The following is a 23,488-nucleotide window of genomic DNA, read 5'->3' as shown; positions in this document are numbered from 1 at the left end:
TCCATTCTGTTTTGGGAAGTGTTGCAGTGGAGATGATGCTAGATAGATATAAATAAAACTGAAGGAAATATAGATATTGAGAATAGGTGGGAATTTTTGATAGGAACAAGGTTTACTATGGAAACAGAAGATAGTTTTGTCTCTTTGGCAAGGAATATTGGATTTCCAACTCAATTGGGCTTTCTAACTCTGCATGCTAATTTGCCAGTAACTGCCAGCAAATTCGGAGAATGACATAGCAGCAACTGATTGGAAGAGGTCAATCTAAATACCAATACCAAAGAAGAGACTTAACAGAGTATGTACATTATCATACAATTCAGTGGCTAAGACGCTGAGCTTGTCCGTCAGAAAGGTCGGCAGTTCGGCAGTTCAAATCCCTAGGGCTGTGTAATGGAGTGAGCTCCCGTTACTCGTCCCAGCTTCTGCCAACCTAGCAGTTCGGAAGCATATAAAAAATGCAAGTAGAAAAATTGGGACCTTTGGCGGGAAGGTAACAATGTTCTGTGCTCCTTTGGCATTTAGTCATGCTGGCCACATGACCAGGGAGACGTCTTCGGACAGCGCTGGCTCTTTGGCTTTGAAACGGAGATGAGCACCACCCCCTAGAGTCAGGAACAACTAGCACATACATGCGAGGGGAACTTTTACCTATAATTTCACGTACTAGCAAAATAATGCTCAGGATCATTCAACGTAGATTAGAGCCCTACACGGAAAAAGAGAAATCGAGCATTTGAGCTGGAGTTAGAAAAAGTCAAGGAAGATGAGACATTATTGCTGATTCATGCTGTATAATTAAGAAAGGCAAAGAATACCAGAGAGAGATCACTACGTGCTTAGAAAAATGGAAATCCCAGGAAATTTCATTATGCCCTTGAGAAATCTACACAGAAGTCAGGAAGCCACAGTATAGACAACACATTGCAAAACAGACTGGCTCCAAGGTGACAAAAGAGTGGTTATAGGGCTGTATACTTTCTTCATTTTATTCAACCTGTTGAATAAGGGAAGATGGATTGAAAGAAGATGAGTAACTTCAATAGCTTGTGCGATGCTGATGACATCACTGTAAAAGCCCAAAGTCCAAAAGGATCTAAAAAGTCTAGCAATAAAAGTCAAAGAGCAAAGTGAAAAATATGGCTAACAATATAGAGAAAGAAAATAACCTGGTACTACAACCAATATTTGAATTGATAATGAAGAGTTAGACAACTTCTACCTTTTAGGAGCAACAATCAACAGTAAAGGGATCAGTCATCAGAAAATATACTACAGCGTAGCAGAGCAACGATGAAGGCCCTGAAAAAGATACCCAGGTGCTGTGATGAGTCTATACCTACAAAGATCAGAATAAGCAGGCAATGATATTCCCCGTGGCACTCTATGGAAGGGAAAGAATTGGATTTTGAAGAAGCAGGATAGGAAGAGTATTGATGCTATTGAACTTTGGTGTTGAAAAAGACTCCTGGGACTATTGTGGACAGCTAAGAAAACAAACAAATCAACCCAGAGTTCTCACTGAAGGCACAAAGGACCAGGCTCAAATTATTATATTTTGGAAAATTAGCAAAAATCAAGTTAATCCTGGGAAAAGGGGAAAGGGAAAAGGAAAAGAGGAGGACAATCAGCAGCAAGGTGGGTGGACTCAAGAGTGGCCATGACTGCAGAATTGGAAGATCTCAAAGACCAGGTGAGGGCCAGATCATCATGGAGAATATCTATGTGATCACTAAGAGTCAACATGATTTGATGGGACATAATCACACAATAATTCATTATTGTAATTGAACTTTAAAAAGTTCAAAAGCATGAGTAATTTCACCAGGTTGAAGTCAGACACAAGCTTAAGATTGAAACAAGACAAAAGTGCTTTTGACTACTCTTTTGATTATTTTTTTCTTAGAAATATGAAATAATAAAAATAAATGAGCTGAAACTCATTTACCTTCAAGGTAGCTCCTAAAGACCTCAGGCCTGTTGAATGCCTTGCCAGCTTCAGCACTCGGAATATCCTCATAAGACGAAACACTTGCACCACCTTTCCCAAATTTCCCAGTTCGGAATCTGTCTTCGTGGTCACATCTACCCAGAGCGTGAAATAGAAAGGCAACACCGAGACAATGTCAATCAGATTGAGGGGATGCTTGAAAAACTTCCTCAAGTTTGGAGCCAAAAGCAAGCGGGCAGTGACTTCAAATGTGAACCAGGAGATGCAGAAATACTCCAGGTTTTGCAACACAGAGTCATCCTTCAACTTGCCCTCCTCGTCAAGCTGCTGGTATTCTGGCATGCTGTGAATACACATGGTAGCTATGGAAACCAGCACAACACTGATAGACAGAAAGCTGAAGAGTTTGCTTGGGATGGAGTATCCTGGATTTTCCATGGTGAGCCAAAGGCGCTTGCGCAGATTGCCACAGCGGAGTGTACTATAGCGAAGCAGGTCATGATTGATATCTAAGATCTCATCTGGGGACGATTCCACACTGCTAACTTCACTTTCCTCATCCCAGTTGTGATGATGCCTCTCCAGTTTCCGTTCATGGTAGCGATAGCTGCAGCAGGAATCCAGAAAGAATTCATTAATGCCCCAGTATTCTATCTCTTGGCAAAAGGAGAAGACACACAGTTCCTCCATAATGTGTAACTTGCCAGTCTGGTAAAAATGGAGCAGGTATAGGAAGAAGCCAGGATTCCGATCAAAGTAGAACTCCCTGGCACTCACATCATAATCATCACACAGCTGTAGGATGGACTCTTCAGAGTCGCAGGAAAGCAAGCGCCCAAGCCGAGTGTCAGGAAATTTGGAGAGGGCACTCGAACTGAGTCTCCGTCTCAGGCCCCCAACATTGATGTTGATGACCTCATCCTCAAAATCAGAATCCCAATAGTTTAATCTCCTGTTGACCATGATCAGTAGAGATGGGGCTAATTTGGTCTGCAGACAACACTGAAACAGAAAGAAAAGAGAAGATTCTTTGCTTAAGCTAATTGGCAAAAAAAAAAAAAAAATCAATTATCCAAAACATCTAAAGATAGTTTTGTGGCTAAGAATCCCCTAGCTGTTTAAACTATCTAACATTTGTTATAATAAACAAAGGTAATAAGTTCTGCAGCTAGGAGTGTACATGTGCTTTGATCATGTAGTTTAGAAAGAACCCCAATACACTTTTCAATTAAAGAGTTTTTTTTAAAAAAAATCCAGAGCAAAACTGCAAAATTTGAAATCTGTGTTTTTCATGGAACTACCAACAGTTTTCTTTCCCTACACAAAAACAGAAGGGAGGATAATTTTGAATGGAAAAACAGAAGGCACTTCTTAATTCCACAACCTTGCTGCAACTTCTTTCACCTTGAGATCTGTCTATAATCACAGGGAATAAAATATATGTCTCTGTTTTCTCAATGGAATTACAGTAAAAAGTGATGGATAGAGACAAATTATACATATCCATCTGTTTTTGCCAGGATGTGATTCAGGTGCTAAATGTTGATAAACCTCACCTGAAGGTTTTCATATTGAGGACCAGAGAAAGCTACCTTATACAGTCAGATTCTAGGTAATCTAGCCCATAATTCTTGCCAGTTAGCAGCAGTGACTCTCTCCAGGATTTCAGGCAGGAATTCTGCCTAATCCACTTGGAAATACCATGGATATTACATGCCAAAAGGATGCTGTTGGATCAACAGCCTACTAATAGGTTTGGTTTTTATTTATACAACTGACATCTTACTCCTTTAAAACTTGAACTAATTGTTCAATATTGCAAGAATAACATGCTGTCTGAGAAAATTAAAACCCAAACCCCCTGAGGATCATAGAAAGAAGCTTCAGGTGTCTTTACAACCTGCTCACACATGTCAGATAGCAGGGTCCAAGACACAGTTCCACAAAAATGAATGTACAGCTGATTCATCTAGCTAAGACCCAACAATTTTGCCCAAGATGAAAAGTCAAGGGAACTGACAGCATGTATAGCTTTAAACTAAACTGCTGATGATTGCAGATCTGGATGAATATAGGTTTTAGTTCATATCAAGCATGCTACCTTCATCAGTGAGTGAAACTCTATGTCAGGGCTGTCAAACTCCTGTCCCACAGTCCGGATGTGTCACGCACTGGCTATGGCCACACCCGGTTTAGCAAAGGGGAAAAAAGTCCTGATACATCACGTGCCGCCACCATGACAACGTGAGTTTGACACCCCTGCTCAATGAAAATAATGTAAACAAACAGATCAAAATGGAATTTTCCATCCCACAAACTCTAGATCCGTATCTAAATCAGAAGATCTTAAAATATCAATTTTAATATCAGTAGAGTAGGTGGCAGGACTTCTACAACAGACCAAGGATGATTCACCTTTGAAAAAAACTAAACTTGTATTACCACACCATTTCCGACACTCAATTATCCTTTCCAATGTTTCTCGGCCAAGTTGTAGGTAGTAGAAAAGATCTTCTTTGATTCTACTTGTCTTGCACATTTTTAATGACACCTCTAAGCAATATCTTAAAGGCAATCTGATTAATCAGATCCAGGTAATATAAGAAAAGAAGATAAATAAATATCTAGATGCTTTCACAGAGAGCATCTTTACCTAACTTAATGACTCCCCGATTTTCTAAATTTGGTTAACCATGTTAACCGTGCCAGTTGGGAGATGAACAGGAAAAGAAATTATATTTTTCAGAGGGCACCATGCTGGAGGATTTCACTTAAAATCCAGTTTATGATTAGGTGCCAGATAGATATATTTTTTTTGCCTGATTTTTCAAGGGTATTGTGTTTTCAAAGCAGACAAAAATAAATGAATAACCAGAGAACAGAATTAAAGAATAAAATATACTAAGGTTGTAAATGCTGCAAATAAAGGCATATGCTTATTGGTATAGATAGCATAATGACAAAATCAAGCTGAACCAATAAAAGCTATTCCTAAATAAAATTTAAAACTTGACAAAGGAAATAAATCAATCTTAACCAAATCCTAAAAAATAATAATGAGAATGTCTGGAAAAGTCTAAAAGCAAAACCTGACACCTGTATTTGCCCAAATGCGTACAGCATTACCCCTAAGAGTTAATTTACCTTATTCATATTTGTCTCCAACTTCCCCTTACTGAGTGGGAAACTACACAAGGACTATATATGTTTCTGTTTGAATGTAGGAAAAAAAATCATATACAATCATAAACTTTGCTTTAACACACATTCTCTCTTTCAACTGGAGAAAAATGTCTGTGCAAAAAAAAAATGTCTGTGGCTGCACATAGTTCTCTAAGATAGATACCTGTAAGAGTTACCTTATTTAGGTATGATACCTGCAGTTGACTAAAAAGCTCAGATCATACCTGGAGTTTCTGACAGGTTCATATAGGAAACGCCAATCCTTCGGATACCTTATTTATTTTGCTAAATAAATAGCTCTTTTATTCGCAGGATGCTAATCCATGAAAGAATACAAAGACAAAATCTAAACACATTAGAAACTGAAATGTATGACTAGGATTCCAACTATTCAAAAGAATTCTAGAGTTTGAAATGCTCCCAATTTTATCTTCAGCATGTTCCAGAATTGTTTCAAATTCTACAGAATGCTTGTCTATTCCACTTCATAAGCCACCCAGAATTGGTCTGGGTAGTAAGATGGGTGCCATATAAATGTAATAAAAAATAAATAAAAGCAGTGTCCCTTCAATACATTGTTAAAATCAATGGCAGTTAAGCATAAAGTCTTCTGGAAGATCTGAAGTTCTATCCCTTGGTCTCTCCTTTCTACAAGGATGAACTGGCTAGTGATGAGGAAAGATGCCAGCTGAAGATTTTGGATAACTACAACTGACCGAACTAAATATATTACTGGGCTGAGTGACAAATAACTTGACAACATCCTATCTTGAAATCTTGTCTCAGATTTCATGTTTCACAAAGCAACTCTTTTGTTTTGCATTGAATTATGTGTTATAGCCACTTAACCTGGAAAAGTCAACTGGAATATTTTTGTAGCACTCATGAGCTACTTGAAACTGGTGCTCATTCCCCAACTACAAAATGCTAGAAGATGGTTATAAAATCCAGCTTGAATCATTCTGAACATATTTAGGCCAAATATTTGTTCATATAAATAAGTAAGGATTTACCAAACAAGCCTATGCACGTGTCCTGCTAAGTCACCATTTGTTTTAAACGTGGATATAGAATAATCCCGAAGTAACAATATGATTCAACATGAGCTGAAATCCTGGTATCATTTAGAACAAGATTACAATTGTTCTATCCAGACAAATTTGAATGAGAAGTGTTTGAACAGCCATTCAGCTATTCTCTGATTTTGTTTTGCAATCGTGCACAATACTCACGTACCACTTCTACACAATACTCACTTATCACACATTTGTGTGTATCAGTACACATATAAATACAGTGGCATAATGCAGTTTAGGGCTTTTGAAACACAGCTACAAATACTATGAGCTTCTTCCAATTCTCTGTGAAGTGTGTCAACTGAGATAAAATGAAATGTTAATTATTAAACATCGGAGAGAATCCATTGAGAAGAAAGCATAAGGATTCAGATTATTTTTTTGCTGAAATTTAGCACAGACTTTCTCACCATAATCAGTGCATGTCACTTCAAGTAACATGACAATATCTCAACAGCACTGAAAAAAGATTATATGTATTTGGGCTTCACTGACTGCTTTTTGTGAGTTTCAAAATTATTCTGAATTTAGTCTAGGCAAAAATAGAATCCCATTGCCTTTTGCAAATGAAATCTTATTGAAGAAGGTAATCTTCCTTGATTATTTTGCAAACAAATAAATGACTTCAGTAGGTCATTAATTTTTCCATGTGTAAATTTAAAGGTTTGGATCTAAGCTAGCATAATGAGAGCAGACCTACTGAAACCATCAAGAATTCAATTGAATCCAATGGACTACTCCACTTGTGAAAACTCATCTTCAGTCACATTACCCCATGCCATGGTTTAAAAAAAAGATTAAATAAATCACAGCAGGCTAGTTTATACAATATGTAACAACATACATTTACCTTGATTCATAATAACTATATGAAATTCATGCAACATGTAAAATGAAAGCCAAACAAATCATGCTTAGTACAATGTGTGAAACAAGCCAAGATTTACAATACAATAATCTACGTCTAAACGTTTTATTGACGGAAGCATCTTCTTAGCTTGCTACATAATAATTTTATTAAATGTTATAATTACAACAATAAAAACTAGATTAAGAAAGACAGAAGAATAAAGAGCAGAAGATGCAAAGAAAAAAAGAAATAGAAAGCAAATTAAGAATATAGTAAAGAGAAAGAAAAAAAATTATAAAGACTTCCCACTTTCATCATAAGTATAAACAATTTTAATAACTTATCACTTCCTCTTAAAATACAACAATCTCTTCTTCCCATATTCCGTCCCGTACCTATAAAAAAATCCATAAAGCATTATCATTTTAGTTCTGTTGTCAGCAAAAGTTTATTAACTGTTGCCAGAAATAAAATACATCTATTTTAAACTTACTCAGATAAATCAACTTTGTATTCCTTTCTTTTATGTCTAACAATCTTAATCTTTAGTCCATTCAAATAATATCATGGTTTGATTTTTCATTTTTTTATTTTGCAAGATTCTTCAAAATATCAATGAGCCTCACTCTTTTGCTATTACAATTTTTTTTAAAAAAAAGTTATTAAACTTGTTAAAACATTCCCTCACTAAGGATTGAAGGAAACTCATCCGCCGTGAAATGTGTGGATCAAATTCTGCTCTTCATTTCACAGCAATCAATCAACTTTTCATTCTGTCAGCAGTCATCAGAGCTGATGATTGCTGTGGGGTGAAGCGCAGGGAATGGGCTCTTTGGTTATTCCTCTCCACACAGGGAGAGGACTTGAGATCTCCATAAGTGTTGGAGTGATGCTGCCTTTGGTCCATTCCTTCCTCTGGAGAAAGGATCATTGGTTTGAAATAAGGGTACAGAGCAGTGGTGGGATTCAATTTTTTTTATTACTGTTTCTGTGGGTGTGGCTTGGCTTGGTGGGCATGGCTTGGTGGGTGCGGCAGGGAAAGGTTACTCAAAATCCTCATTCTCTCCCCACACCACTAACCTGCTTTCCAGCTCAGTTCTGTGCAGGACAACAAAAGAAGACCCAGCCTGGGAGGCAGCAATAGACCAATCACACCGATCAACTGGGAGGCAGCAGGGGCGGGGCCAGCCTATTTGCAGGTTCTCTGAATTACTCAAAATTTCCGCTACCAGTTAGAACCGGTCAGAACTGGCTGAATACCACCTCTGGTAGAGAGGCCATTTATGAACAGCCCTCTCTCAACAGAGGGGGAGGGATAAGACACCACCTCTCTCTAGTCTGCAATGCAGCCCTTACAATGGTTCTAAGAAGATTTCACAACCAGTTGCACCGTGATTCAAGTGACCCTGAGGGCAAAGATAAACCTACAAGTGCCTTCAAGAGCTCTCAGGGAGAGTGCTAACTAACACTGGATGACTGCAAAGAAATACAATCCTTCCATCTCCCCACCATCCAGTCTCAACTGTCAGTACTTATCCTTTCATTCCTACTCTCCCGCCCGCTGCCATCACAACTGATGAAGCTTCTTGGATGAGAAACGAAATGTTTTGTTGTTCTTCCTCAGGGAAAAAGCAGCCCAGTTGCCTTTTGAGAGAAAAAAGTGCCCTTGAGACTTCCTCTGGAAGCCACATCTAGATAGCTTTCAATGTTCGCTATGGGAAAAAAAACCTGATCTTTCTGTAATATTTTTAGATTTAGAAACATTTTTTTTGCCAGTCTTTTCCCTTCTTTCATTACATAAATCAGGATGGAACAGTAAAAATTCCAAATTGACATAATTCAGTATTGCTGTTTGCTACAATTAAATCCATTTATGTAGGAAAGCAATAGAATGCGTAGATAGTATAGTATAGTATAGTATAGTATAGTATAGTATAGTATAGTATAGAATAGAATAGAATAGAATAGTATAGAATAGTATTGTATCGTATAGCCTTTATTGTTATTGTACATCATGTATACAACAAAATTAGTTTTAGCGTCACTGGTGCAATCCATGACAAAAAATGCAAACAGCATAAATAGTATAAAGAATAATCCCTATGCAAGTAATTAGGAAGAAAAATAAAGAAAAACTAGTCATATGTTTCTGCGTGTACATGAAGTGATTGTGGTTGTGTTTAAGAGTCTGACAGTCCAAGGATAGAAACTATTTTTAAACCTATTTGTCCGGTTGGCTATGATTCAATGTCTTCTGCCCAATGGTTAGAAGTGCAAAGAGACACTGACCAGGGTGTGAATCATCTCTGAGTATCTTCCTTACTCTGCTAAAGCAGCGAGAACTGGCAATGTCATCCAGTGATATTATAGGGCAAACAATGGTTTCTTGTGGCGAATTGATCACTCTGTAGTAGATTATGTATGTTATATCTTCTTTTTTTTAAATTAATTCCCTGGATCCAGTCCTAACTCTAACCCTTATTGCATGTTTCAGGTATTGACCATTTGCAAAACAAACTGTAGTACTGTGGACAGTGGAGTCCCCATGTTTTCATATTAGAAATCAAGGATCTCTAACACAACATCCAGACCTGGTGCATGCAGGATTTGTCATTAAATCTTTATTAATGCTTTTCCCTCTCTGCCCCCACACACACTAACAAAAGTTATTGCAACAATTTCTCTGAAAGGCCATTATATTTGTTATTGATTTTTCCTGTTGCTTTACAGGAGTTGTCATGATTGTGGTATTAAGTTGAAAGAAAAAAAATAAAACGGAAATACAAGAAACGGGAAGAAAAAGATCTCATTAAATGAGATTCAGTTGCAAAGACTTAAAAATAGTTGTTTTTTAAAACTGATATTTCTGCAGGAGAACAATTCAATTGCAGTATATGCAGAAGTGATTCTTATTTAAGCAAACATTCATCCAGCCACTTTGAGAGAACAATTGTAATGTCAAGCTTACAAGTGCTGTAATTTGTCTATAGGAGTAACACGCAGCTATTAAATCCGAATTTACGTATTTTTACCTCCCCCATCCCTGAGTCTCCCTGACATTCCAGCACCTTAGTTATCTAATTAAAAATGACAATTTCTGTTTACTTTTTTAGGATCAAGTATTTATACATTGCCGTCCATCAATGGGGAATCTCTGCAATCCAAGTTTAACCAAAAGTCAGATCCCAGGACCTGAATTGGCTGTTTCAGATGCAGAAAGGAAAAAGACGATGACGGCCGAGAAAGGATGGAATGAAAATGACATGTGATTATATTTGCTCATGGAACCATCTTATCATTTCTCAGAAAAACATCCTTGGGAGGGAGGATATCACTCTGCAAACTTGTAGAGGAAAATCCAGTTTTGAATTCTCTTTCATTCTGGTTTCCAAGTCTTATTATTTGCAAGAGTGAGTATCTAATGTTATAAAGTTCCCCCAAAATGTAAAATGGGTGGAACTGACTGGATCCATAATTATTTGCTCTACCTTACACTTCTTCGCCATAATCCAAATGACAAGTAAATGTAGAACAGTTGGAAAATTGGCCTAAATGAATTTATTTCCATTTCATTTACAATGAAAGTTTTGTGTGTATTTATGTGTATATGAGCCTAGCAATTACAGTCGTATGTCTTCATGGTTATTAAATAGGTCATCACATGACCAACTCAATTTTACAACCTTTTTTGTGGCAGTTGTTGTTAAGTGAACACAGTAATGACACTGGTCATTAACTGAATGCTATGGTTGTTAAGCAAGCCCATTGTTTGCAATGGGCTGGCTTTTGCTAGATACCAAAAATAAATACCAGTTTCTGGAAAAACCATCATAAATCACATTCACACGACTTAGGGGAACTGTAAACAGCTGCAAATGTGACCAGTTGCCGAGCCCCCCCCAAATGCAGTCACATGACTGTGGGGGAGGGGTGACACTGGAACTTAAGTAGTTTTGAGGAGAGAGGTATGTTGTAACTTTGAATAATTGCTAAGTGACCACTTGTAAATTGAGTACATCTACCTGTCCTGTAAGCTTTGCAATTGGGAAAAAAGGTTGCTGTATTTTTCGGAGTATAAGACGCACCTTTCCCCCCCCAAAAAAGAGAGTGAAAATCAGGGGGTGTCTTATACACTGAATACAGCATTTTTGGCCTCCTGAAACCCTGCCCGCTTTGCAAAAATGGCCATGCATAGATTTTAGGAGGCTTCCAAAGTGCTCCTAGGGGTGGGGAGGGTAGAAATGAGCCGAGTTTCGCTCATTTTTGCCCCCTCAGCCCCCAGAAGCACTTTGGAAGCCTCCTAAAGACTATATATGCCCTTTTTTTACATAAAAGGGCTGGTTTTTTTGCACATTTTTGCCCCCCCCAGCCCCCAGGAGCGCTCTACAAGCCTCTTAAAGGCTACGCATGCCCTTTTTTTGACAAAAAATGGTCATTTTTGGGAGGTCTTCAGAGTGCAAAAACTTTTTAAAAATTTGCCTCTTCAAAATCTTGGTGCGTCTTATACTCTGAAAAGTATGGTAATTGAAAGGGATGCTTCAACTTTGGGACAAACCCAATCATTTCAGGAAAAGATTGGTTTAATGGAAAGGCTCAACAAATTGATTAATCTTTCTTTCTTCTGAGAAAAGGGGAGACAGAGCAGGGGTCCCCAAACAAGACAACTTTAAAACTTGTGGATTTCAACTTGTGGAAGTCCACAAGTCTTAAAGTTGCCAAGTTTGAAGACCTCTGGAATAGAGGATAGCAAAAACCACCCAGAGCCCAATAATTATCAATTTTCTGATATACTATTTCTGTGTTTATGGTTTATTCTGAAATTCTTAAATGTGTGTACATAAAACAAATAAAATATTTCAACAACTCCAAAAGTTGGCTGTTTTACACATTTTGTTTCAAAGTTCAAATAGCCAATGAGAAAGCAAGATAGCACAGAGCATAAGTACTGATTTGCTTACCATTTTTTTGCAAGGCATTCTAGATTAATAGTAGGAGAGATTTTTTTTTAAAGTAAGTAAAAGCAAAATAAAGCAATAGCATATTAATGCTGAATGATGAGACAGGTCTTAGTGACATCTGTAAGCCAGCTATCTAAAAACTCTACGGGAGCTGTTTATAGAGGTTTTCCATTTCCTAGACCTGTACCTGACTTTTTAAAATGTCTTTTGTGTCCCTTTACTTGTTGCACTTTTAAAAACTGGAAAGTACAAAGAAACATTTTTCACCCAGCAAAGGCTCACAGTATGGGAGATGATTGAAATTCTGATCCACAGGCTGCTTAGATTTTTAAAGGTCAAATCCAGCTCTATAAATTGAGCCTGGAATTACATCCCTGACTCTGGTTACCAATCACAATAATTTGATTTAGCCAAGTGGTTCTGCTCAAAGCAATGATAGCCGCATTCTGGGCAAACTGAGGCCTCAGAACAGTCTTCAAGAACCGTTCCACATAGAATACATTACAGTGAACCATTGAGGAGATGATTACAGGTCAAACAAGAGCTGGCTGTTTTGTTTGTGAAACCATGTGGATGAAGATGATGTTTTTTTAAAGATGATGATTAGTCCAGAAGTTTCAATTAACTCTGTAAGTAGATTTTGGCAGAAGAATAATTCCAATACGAGAATTTGCTGCTTTGCAGGATGGAATATAACATTATTCAAAATGGGATGAATAGCTAATCTTAGATGAATAGAATCCTCAGACAACCGCATATCTGCCTTATCTTCAATGTGCTAAAGATACCAATAGGTTTGTACCAATTGATTTGGGACACCCATTTCTTTCCTAGAAGCAGAAGATGAGAAGAAGAGATATAGAGGAGAGCCAAGAGATACAGAAGATAACATTCCATAAGTTGAGAAACCAAGGGATAGAGTAGCAACTTCTAGTACAAATTTCTGTTGCTTCCCACAGATGTTGGTGAATATTGTGCCTTTGGGTAGCACAGATGTTGGTGGATATTGTGCCTTTGTATAGCAAAAACTGACTCTCCCTCATTATTAGAAATAGCCAGATGCAAACAGCCTTCTAAACCATAATTTCTTCAGAAGTTATTTTGTAAACAAGGTGAATAAACTTTAGAATACAAATTAGTACTATATATAAATTTGGCCTTTAACCCCAGCTAAGATTATTGTATACCTATACTCTTATTTCAATAATGACTCCACTGTGCAACCACTGTCTACAATGTCTTCATAAACGATTTAGATGAGGGAATAGAAGGGGAATTTATCAAATTTGCAGATTAAACTAAGCTGGCAGGAATAGCCAACAGCCTACATGATAGGCTCGAGATCCAGATGGGTCTTGACAGACTTGAACACTGGGCCGTAACTAACAAAATGAAAATCAATGTAGAGAAAAGTGAAGTCTTACACTTAGGCAAGAAAAACCAAAAGTACATATATAGACTGGGAGAAAACAGGCTTAACAGCAATAACTGTGAGAGGGATCTTGAAGTCTTAGGGAATAACCAATTAAATATGGCCAACAGTGTACAGCAGCAGCCAAAAAAGCCAATGTAATCCTAAATTGCATTAACCTCGAGATTCAGTCAAGATCACGTGAGGTACTAATACCATTCTATAAAGTCTTAGTAAGACCACACCTAGAATACTGCATCCAGTTTTGGTCACCACACTATAAAAAAGATGTTGAGACTCTAGAAAGATGGCAGAGAAGAGCAACAAAGATGATTAGGGGACTAGAGGCTAAATATATATGAAGAATGGTTACAGGAACTGAACATGGCTAGTCTAGCACAGAGAAGGACCAGGGAAGATATGATAGCAGTGTTCCAATATTTGAGGGGCTATCACACAGAGGAGGGGCATAACCTATTTTCCAAAGCACCTAAAGGGGCCAGACAAGGAATAGTGGATGGAAATTGATCAAGGAATGATTCAATCTAGAAATAAGGAGAAATTTTCTGACAGTGAGAACAATCAACCAATGGAACAACTTGCCTTCAGAAGTTGTTGGAGCTTCATCACTGGAAGCTCTGAAGAAGAGACTGGATTGCCATCTGTCAGAAATAGTGTAGGGTCTCCTGCTTGGGCTGGGGGGGTGGGTTGGACTAGATGACCTACAAGCTCCCTTCCAGTTCTGGTATTCTGTCTTGTCACTATCATATCAAGGTCACAGCAGACTTTGTACCGCACACTGAGGTTTGCACTATTTTCAAGAGAGGGCTGGGGACTTAGAACCTAATTATATATGCCATCCAGGTTTAAAAGAGTGATTTTTTGTCCCTTAAAGGTCCTTTAATCCTCAAAAATGCCAAATGTTTTTGCTAATGCCCACTCTGCAGCTACAAGATCGTGCTAGTAGAATACAAGTGATCCAAGGGCTACCTCTTTTTACATCTGGTTAAGGAAGACCAGGAGGACAAAACAAATGGAAAATTTCTTCCTTGCATTTCGATTTCATTCTCAAGGACAGACTAGGCTGCAATCAGAAACCATCTGGTGCTCCAGAGATTTTTTTGCATCAAAAGACAACTACACCAGAGGTTTAAAAAGCTGGAACTTTTCTCCACCACCGTAAATAGATGGAGATATTTCTCTTTTGGGGTAATAATCTTCACATCCAATAAAATAAATTATTGCCTGCAAAAAGGTTAGATTGTATTAAATATACAAATAACTAATAAATAATCAATTTCACTGTATTTAATTACAATGACAATAAAGATTATACTTAACTTAACTCAAATATACCAGTCTATTGCAAATAAGTAGTCTTAAAGGCTAATATGGCTACTGCTGAGCTACAAAGTGATGAATCCATCACTTGATAAAAATGTTTGGGATTGGAAGGATTTGGATCCCCTTCAGTTTCTTTTACCCCACGAATGAAAAACGAATGTGAATAGAATGTATTCCAGTTTCTGCTTTAGAACAGAAAATCAAGCAACTAAAAAAGCTTGTGCATACCACATCTGGGCTGTATCATCATCATCATCATCATCATCATCATCATCATCATCATCATCATCGAAGCTTCTTTGCTGTCTGATTCTAAGCAACTTTAACAATCAAACAAATAAATTACAATAAAATCAATGGATAAATAAATGAGAATAAGGAGATACAAAAAAACCCCTCCCTTTGCTTCCATCTTTCGTCATAAAGTATTTGTATAAAAGGTATAGATTAAAAAGCACTCACCGTCCATTCAACTTCTTCCCTCTCAGCCCCATACATAAACTGACTATCAACTTGCAACACTCCTCCCCATTCTGACATCTATATGGTATCAATATGCTTTAGACGGTACCTTATAATCTCCAGGGATGTTCTACCACCATTATCATAGCAACCTTCATTCTTCCAAGAAGTCAAACTGTACAAGATGTTCTCCTGCTTCTGTTTAAGCACAAAAACAGAGCGCAGGAGCTCATACCTGAATCTATGTGAAATCTGCTTATGCATTTTTCTCTGGAGTGATCTCTGTTGAATGTACAAAAAGACTGTCTCTACCTAGACCGTTAAGAAAAATAGTGTGGGTGGATGTAGAAGAGCTCCCACATGAGGATAGAATGCACGAGGTTGGTTTTCTCTAGCCCTGGACTTCCCTTGTTTAAAATGGCAAATCCCATCATGCCAGCTACAAGTTTGTGTAAATGGCTGTGGGTAAGGGGCTGTGCAACCTCACAGAGCCAGAAAGAACCAAGCTGGCAGAGATTGATCCAGGTCAAAGGAAGATAAAAAAGGTCCACATGGAATTTTGAGTCAGCTGTGGGCACTCTCACAAAATGGCTACTATGGTAATCATATAGTCACTCACTGAAAATCCTTTTCATCAGAGGATGAGGGGGTAAAATTGCTTCCTACCACTTCTTCTAGCTTCTTTGGATTCTGTTTTAGCAGCTTATCTTTGGGGTTTCCCCCTTGGGCACTTCCAAAAATAACCCTGGGCTGCAGCAATTCACTGGTTTTTTTATTCAAATAATGTTTATGGGATTTATTTGACAGACAACAGAATGGAATAGAACGGAATGTTATCATGGTCAGATGCCAGTACAAAAAGGGGGGGGAAAAGAAAGCAAAATATTTGTATCCATATAGCTAATGAATAAACTAAAAATAGCCTAAAAATAGACATAGAGCCTCTAAAATCCATTAAGTATTAATGTTCTGCATATTATTTACTGCTTTCAGTCCTTGATTAGATTTATGTAAAAAGTAAGAATAATGGAGTGGAGGAAATAAATAACTTTATGGCATACAATATTAGAGTATGATGAAATGTAGAATTTTGCCTTGCTAATCCTGCTGATTTTTTTTTAAACTATAAGGCGCTTATGCTTTTTGTAGATCTTTGGTGCAAAATCTTGAACTTGTGACAAAGTAGTAGAGGCTGTATGTGAAGGTAAAATTCAGTGAACTAGTCTTTAAAACTTAAGTGGACACCTTGTTCGAAGGAGTCTAGCTTTCTCGCAAAAGGGGAGTGATAGAAACAAGCATTTCTGGTCAATGAGGAAGATGCTAGGGGGACGGTATTAAAAAATCTATGTATTTATATATGTATAATATACAAGTGGTGTCTTCAAGTCAGTGTTGCCTCCTGGAAACTGCCTGGACAGTAATTTTTTTTTGGCAAAATTTTAGAAGTGATTTGGCATTGCTTCTTTTTCAGGGATAAGAAATTATGATTGGCCCAAGATTATCCAGATGGTTTTGTATCTAAGGTGGAATTAGAACTCATGATCTCCTAGCTTCCTGATTTTTAGCTAATGCCTTAACCACTACACCAACTGGCTCTCTCTTTAAAGTAATCTAAAAACATTGAGGAAGCAAGGAGCCTGGAAAGAACACAGGTGACATCCTTTGGGACTTTGCTCCAGCCAAAAATCATGCTGTCTCTTCTTCATTTAGATTAATAAATAGCTGGGTCAACATTGTCTTCACTTGCCTTAATTGCAGGACTCAGTTTGACTCCTGTGACTTCCAAGATTCCTAGGCAGCATGACCATCAATTCTCTGGAGGGTAATTTTGTGAAGCTGCATTTCCATGTCCTCCCGGAGGGCACCAGAGTGGGGAACACTGCGCAGTGAAGGTCATGGTTGAGTTAAGACCAGAACTTCTTCCTTCTATGGCCACATTAAAATTCCATTTGTTGCACTGCTTCTCCAAACTCTGTCTTGAAAAAGGTATTTATGTGCTATGCCTCCTAGCTAATTAGCATCAGATTTCCTCTGCATCAATTCTGATTTGACATGTTGGGGTCATTGACAAAGAATGCCTTCTTCCCAAATAATCTACCCCTGTGGAAAATTTAGTCCTACAGATGCTTTCAGTGACATTTGAATAAGGCTGCCTGAAACTTAGCAACTGTCATTTTATATTTATATCCTACCTTTCCCTAAAAGCTCAAGAAATGGCTTATCTTTCACAACAGCCTTGCTGGTTATATTACGCTGAAAAATTCTCCACAGTCACTTCCAGCAATACGGCTGAGGGAGATAGGAACCTGGTATCCATTTATTCTGGCTCTGAACTTAGAATTTGCACAATATGTGAAACATATTCTTTTAAACTCTGAATTTGTGTTTGTATATGTATGTATGTGTATCTAACCCACATGATTTGAACAGAGAAAGTGGGTTAATTTAACAGCAAGGGGGAAAAAAAGTGTTGTGCAAATAAAAACGTTTAGAATCCTGTTTTTCCCACCTGGCAATCAGTTACTGCCTCTTCGTGACCAGTAAAAACCCACAACCGGCTGCTATGTTTACAGAAGTGGAGAGCCAAAGCATTCCAGAACATCATTTGCCAGTTTCTGGATCTATAACATGACAGCCTGTCTTTTCTTTTGCACAATAAATCTTCTTTAGGCATGATGGTCTGTGCTGTCTGGAGTTCACCACCATGTTCACATTCTCTCAGTCTCAATCTCTGATGCCTGACTTGATAGCTAGGCCTATACTTCCTGCCCACCTCCTCCTCAGCTATGCTGGAAAAGTTTACCGGAGGTCTCCCCCAAACTGCTGCTAGCCACAGCACCAAACCTGCGGGTGTTTTGGAGGTCATATGTTTGCATACAAAATACTTAAAAATCAAGCCCAATCATAGACAAAACAGCCTGTCCTGGAAAAGCTAATCAATATGATTTGGAATACTTGGATTCATAAACACCCTGCATGTTTACAGGGACACAAAGGAATTGCTTATTTACAATACAATAGCAGAGTTGGAAGGGACCTTGGAGGTCTTCTAGTCCAACCCCCTGCCTAGGCAGGAAACCCTATACCGTTTCAGACAAATGGCTATCCAACATCTTCTTAAAGACTTCCAGTGTTGGAGCATTCACAACTTCTGGAGGCAAGCTGTTCCATTGATTAATTGTTCTAACCGTCAGGAAATTTCTCCTCAGTTCTTAGTTGCTTCTCTCCTTGATTAGTTTCCACCCATTGCTTCTTGTTCTACCCTCAGGTGCCTTGGAAAATAGTTTGTCTCCCCCTGAGATATTGGAACACTGCTACCATGTCTCCCCTAGTCCTTCTTTTCATTAAACTAGACATACCCAGTTCCTGCAACCCTTCTTCATGTGTTTTTGTCTCCAGTCCACTAATCATCTTTGTTGCTCTTCTCTGCACTCTTTCTAGAGTCTCCATATCTTTTCTATATCATGGTGACCAAAACTGAATGCAGTATTCCAAGTCTGGCCTTACCAAGGCATTATAAAGTGATATTGATTTCCTGGAGTGTTTTACCTTGTCTTATTAAAATTTGAATTGTAATTGGAATAATATTCTAATCTTCTTTATTATTCAGAATAGGTCCTGGAGTGAAACACTACAACTCAGCCAGGACACAGCTTTTCCTGCTAATACAGTTCCAATTCCCTGCTCTCCTGCTATTACATAAGGGGCCTCTCCTGCCAGTCGCTATCATGACTATTGTCAAACACTCTGCACATGCTCAAGGGCACTCTTCTTTAGCAAGAATCTGCAGTAGAACAGGAGAGACTGCTTGGGCACTAGTGAATTCAAGGGCAAAAGATGCCCCAGATTTCTGGAGAAGGAACTTCAGCTGAGCGTCTGGCTAGGGCTGAGTTTCGAGGGTGGCCGTCTCTTTCACAGCGAATGCCACTTACCTCTCTAAGGCACGGCAGGTGCCTTCAGCCGCTGCGCCCCGGCCAAGGACTCCGGACGCAGCGTAGCGCGCACATGCCGGGCGGCAGCAACAGCGACGAACTCACCCCGCCAGAACCGCACTCCGCCTGAGCCATGTGCGCTTTGGCTGGGAGGCGCCCGGTCCTTTCGCTCTTCTCCCGGATCCAGACTGGAAGCGGACTTAGCGCCTAGCGCCCTCTTTCTTGATGCCGGAGGCGCCTGCAGCTCCGTCTTGCGCGGCTTCCGTATCACCTCCAGCCATCCCGGGGGATCCGCACCAAGTGCCGGTGCCGCCGCTCTCAGCCGCTTCTGGAGATGTGAACGGCCACTCCGCCGGAGAGGCAGCTTCCCGTCGCCACCCCGTCCAGGCACCGTCTACAAATGTTCGCTTTGTGGCTCGCCACAAAGAGGGAGGGAGGGAGAAAAGGAGGGAGAAGAGGCCGCGGTGAGCCTTGCGCGTGGCTTTTCTTCTTTCCAAATCGGGGAGGTTGTAGCCGGATGGTGACTTACTCTCTGGAACCCAGGAGGAGGACGGGCCAAGCGCGTCGTCTCTGCCTCCGAGGTCTCCGGTTCCTCCCGCGCGTCAAAGGCTACTCGGGAGGCAATTAATTACGCGCGTCGCTTGGCCTCCGAGATGAGACAAAGACGCAGAAGAGGAGACGGAAAAGCCTCCGACGGAACCTCGGCTGCATTTGTGTCTGGCCAAGAAATCAAAGCGCGTTTCTCTGGGCGCTGAATAGTTGCAAGGCAGAGAAAGCTCAGTCGGGAATACAGATAGTTCTCGACTTGCAACAGTTCATTTAGTGACTGTTCAAAGGTACAAGGGCACCGAAAAAAGTGACTTATGCTCAACACCTGGAATGCTCTACCTGACTTGTTACAGCTTCAATCTCAAACTATCTACTGTGGACCTCACCCCATTCCTAACACATCCGTGCATAAGCGCACCAGTGTGCCTACCGTCCTTGTCCTATTGTCACCATTTATTTGTATTCATTTCTTTCATTCATGTCCATGTTACAATACAATAGCAGAGTTGGAAGGGACCTTGGAGGCCTTCTAGTCCAACCCCCTGCCTAGGCAGGAAACCTTATACCGTTTCAGACAAATGGCTATTCAACATCTTCTTAAAGACTTCCAGTGTTGGGGCATTTACAACTTCTGGAGGCAAGCTGTTCCACTGATTAATTGTTCTAACTGTCAGGAAATTTCTCCTCAGTTCTAAGTTGCTTCCCTCCTTGATTAGTTTCCACCCATTGCTTCTTGTTCTACCCTCAGGTGCCTTGGAAAATAGTTTGGCTCCCTCTTCTTTGTGGCAACCCCTGAGATATTGGAACACTGCTATCATGTCTCCTCTAGTCCTTCTTTCTATTAAATTAGACATACCCAGTTCCTGCAACGGTTCTTCATATGTTTTAGTCTTCAGTCCCCTAATCATCTTTGTTGCTCTTCTCTGCACTCTTTCTAGAGTCTCCACATCTTTTCTACATCGTGGTGACCAAAACTGAATGCAGTCTTCTAGATGTGGCCTTACCAAGGCATTATAAAGTGGTATTAACACTTCATGTGATCATGATTCTAGCCCTCTGTTTATGCAGCCTAGAACTGTGTTGGATTTTTGGCAGCTGCTGCACACTGCTGGCTCATATTTAAATGGTTGTCCACAAGGACTCCAAAATCCCTCTCACAGTTACTACTATTGAGGAAGGTACCACCTATACTGTATCTGTGCATTTCGTTTTTGTTGCCTAAATGTAGAACCTTACTCTTTTCATCATTGAATTTCATTTTATTAGATAGTGCCCAATGTTCAAGTTTATATTTATGTTTATATTTATACCTGCTATCTTGTACCTGTTTATGGCCACTTTTTCACACTTAACAACTGCCGGATCCTCATGGTTACAAGATCAAAATTAGAATGCTGAGCAACTGGTTCATATTTATGGCAGTTGTAGTGTCCTGGGGTTGTTCTGTGATCATCTTTTGTGACCTTCTGAAAAGCAAAGTCAGTGGGGAAGCCAGATTCACTTTAACAACTGTGTTATTAATTTAAGAACTGCAGTGATTCGCTTAACAAATGTGGCAAGAAATGTAGTAGAATGGGGCAAAACTCACTTAACAAATGTCTCACTTAGCAGCATCAATTTTGGGCTCATATCAACCTGTAGTTTGTGAGCTATCCAACAGGGACGTGGAGAAAAAGCGAGAGACATTTTGACCTTCTCAGAAAGAAAGTGTTGGAAAAAGAACAGCCCAAAGCAGGAAAGAAGCGGGAAGTATCCTTCTCTAAAAGAGGATTGTTTCATACAGTTGTGAAAAACCAAACCACCAGGGAGAAGTTGGGTTTGACAGTAGACTTTAGAATTAGCTCTTTTATTAGTTAAATGTCCGGCTTGCCTTTTCTCCAGCAGTTCCAACATCTTTGATTTTCGCCTCATAACCACAATCTTGCAATGCAGGTTAAGCTGAGAGAGAACAACTGGCCAAAGCCACATGTACATTTCTGTGGCTGAGAATAGGCTTGAATCTGGCTTCTCCTAGGCCTTGCCCTTTGGGGATCATTGGACATGGGAGCCCAAGCAGAAAAGCGGTTTACTGGCTAAGGAGTTATGGCCATGTTAACATGGGCACTTTCGCTAGCATAATACCCTGCTTTTGTAGAAACGTGGGCATTTTTAAAATTTCACAGGAAACATGTTTTACTGTGTTAGGATCCAGGGCCCAAAGAGAAGATGAAGCAATAACAGTACCCGGCCTGCTGTCCTTACCAAACCTCTATGCAGATCGGCCATTACAATAGTCATCTGCCAATTTAAAAATATGTTAGATTTTAAAATAGTTTTAACATGGCTTCCAGTCACAACATGTAGACTAATGTATCCCCTTGCACAGAAGCAAGCTAGAGGCACAGGGAGCCCTCATTCTCACAGCCCTTGATTTATAGCTCTGTTATTTTACAGTGTGGTCAACATGACACATGGGACATGCCCTGAAGGACTAGCATATTATGGGCTGGATAACACAGCTCAAGTAGTTTAATATCTCACCCACTGTTATAACACTCTTGCCCTGAAATCTGATTAATAACCAATTGAGATGGATTTGGAATACTGGGGCAGTCAAGCAAAATAATAAATGTTTTAGTTTTCTTGGATATAGCTCTCTTGGAGGAAGATCAAGGGGAGGGGGAGCTTTCAGAAGAGAGGGGAGATCCCAGTTGGCTTGGAGTGTGAGATGAAACAAAAGTTATTTCTTGTTTATGGTAATTAGGAATAGATGGGATCAGCAACAAGGAAGCCAAGATGTAAAAGCATATGTTATGTGGAGCAAAGGATGTGTACAGATTTCAGGGTTACTTTGCTCCAGGAAAATGATGTTTTTAAATGATTGTTTTTCTAAAAATGCTCACCAAGGATTGACGTCATTATTTGCATATTTTCCTGGGAAAGCATTCTTCTGAGGAAAAAGAGTCCTAAGCAAAACAGCTCAATAGTATTTAGAGAATATCAGATTAAGGCATTTAAAAGAAAACCATTGAAAACACATTTGAGGTGAACAAACTAGTATGGCACTTATATATGACGCAATAGAGACAGGACAGAGAATAATTTCATGAGAGATGATTTAAATATCTTAGTGGTGAGAAACGAAAATGATATAGTTGTAAGTTTGTCAGTATTGCTGAAATAAGTATTTCTGATCATTGTTTTTTCTTTACTTGGAATACAGAAAACCTCCATTTCTGCTTTCTATGTAGGTAAAAATTGTTTGCAGAAATAATCAACGGTGTGGTTCCTCAGTGTAACATTACTGTAATGAATTGGAAGCATGTAGGAGTGTTACAGTTGGACAGTGCCCACTCTTTTTGAGAATATATTCTCCTTTATAATCTATAGTTTTCTCTCATAAGGGTTAGAATAAAACATGTTCTCATCCTAAAGCTTGAAAGATTCAGTATTGTGGAAAGAAAAATTGATACATGGATCCCTGTAGCTTTTTCAGCCCATAAAAGGTTTAACATCAGAGGCGGGTCTTGATGTCGCAATGATACGACATGTAATCTTGAGGCTCCCTTCTTCCTCTATACTTTTCCCATTTTTGTGTTTGTGGATTAAAAGCCTCTTTCCTCGCAAGGCTCAGCTGGATCGTAATCTTTAAACATTTTTTTTTCTTTCCGGAGAAAAACTCTTTTCGGAGTTCAGAGTTTAGAAAAGAGAGCTAAAAACAGAGGGAAAAGATGTAACACTGCCATCTAGTGGCTAGAGGCTTGGAAGCATCTGATATTAAAAAGCTATCGGC

The 23,488-nt window shown here is 39.2% G+C and overlaps 1 protein-coding gene across 1 annotated transcript in view; it reads right to left on the bottom strand.

Annotated features, from left to right (window-relative positions):
- Positions 1-19,687, bottom strand: part of KCNS1 (potassium voltage-gated channel modifier subfamily S member 1) — a 31,564-nt gene extending 11,877 nt beyond the window's left edge. The window contains exons 1-2 of the mRNA XM_087720396.1: positions 19,168-19,687; positions 1,949-2,953 (exon numbers count right to left, since the gene is read on the bottom strand). Of these exons, the coding sequence (XP_087576522.1) occupies positions 1,949-2,914 (966 nt within the window). The 5' untranslated portion in view covers positions 2,915-2,953; positions 19,168-19,687. The remainder of the gene's footprint in view (positions 1-1,948; positions 2,954-19,167) is intronic.
- Between the last annotated feature and the right edge of the window lie 3,801 nt (positions 19,688-23,488).

The sequence above is a fragment of the Thamnophis sirtalis genome, unplaced genomic scaffold (assembly GCF_051295495.1).
Source record: "Thamnophis sirtalis isolate CommonGarterSnake01/CBP01778 unplaced genomic scaffold, rThaSir2_p1.2 scaffold_7, whole genome shotgun sequence".
In the NCBI taxonomy this organism is placed as follows: Eukaryota; Metazoa; Chordata; class Lepidosauria; order Squamata; family Natricidae; genus Thamnophis; species Thamnophis sirtalis.
This window is presented reverse-complemented; position numbering and strand designations above follow the sequence as displayed.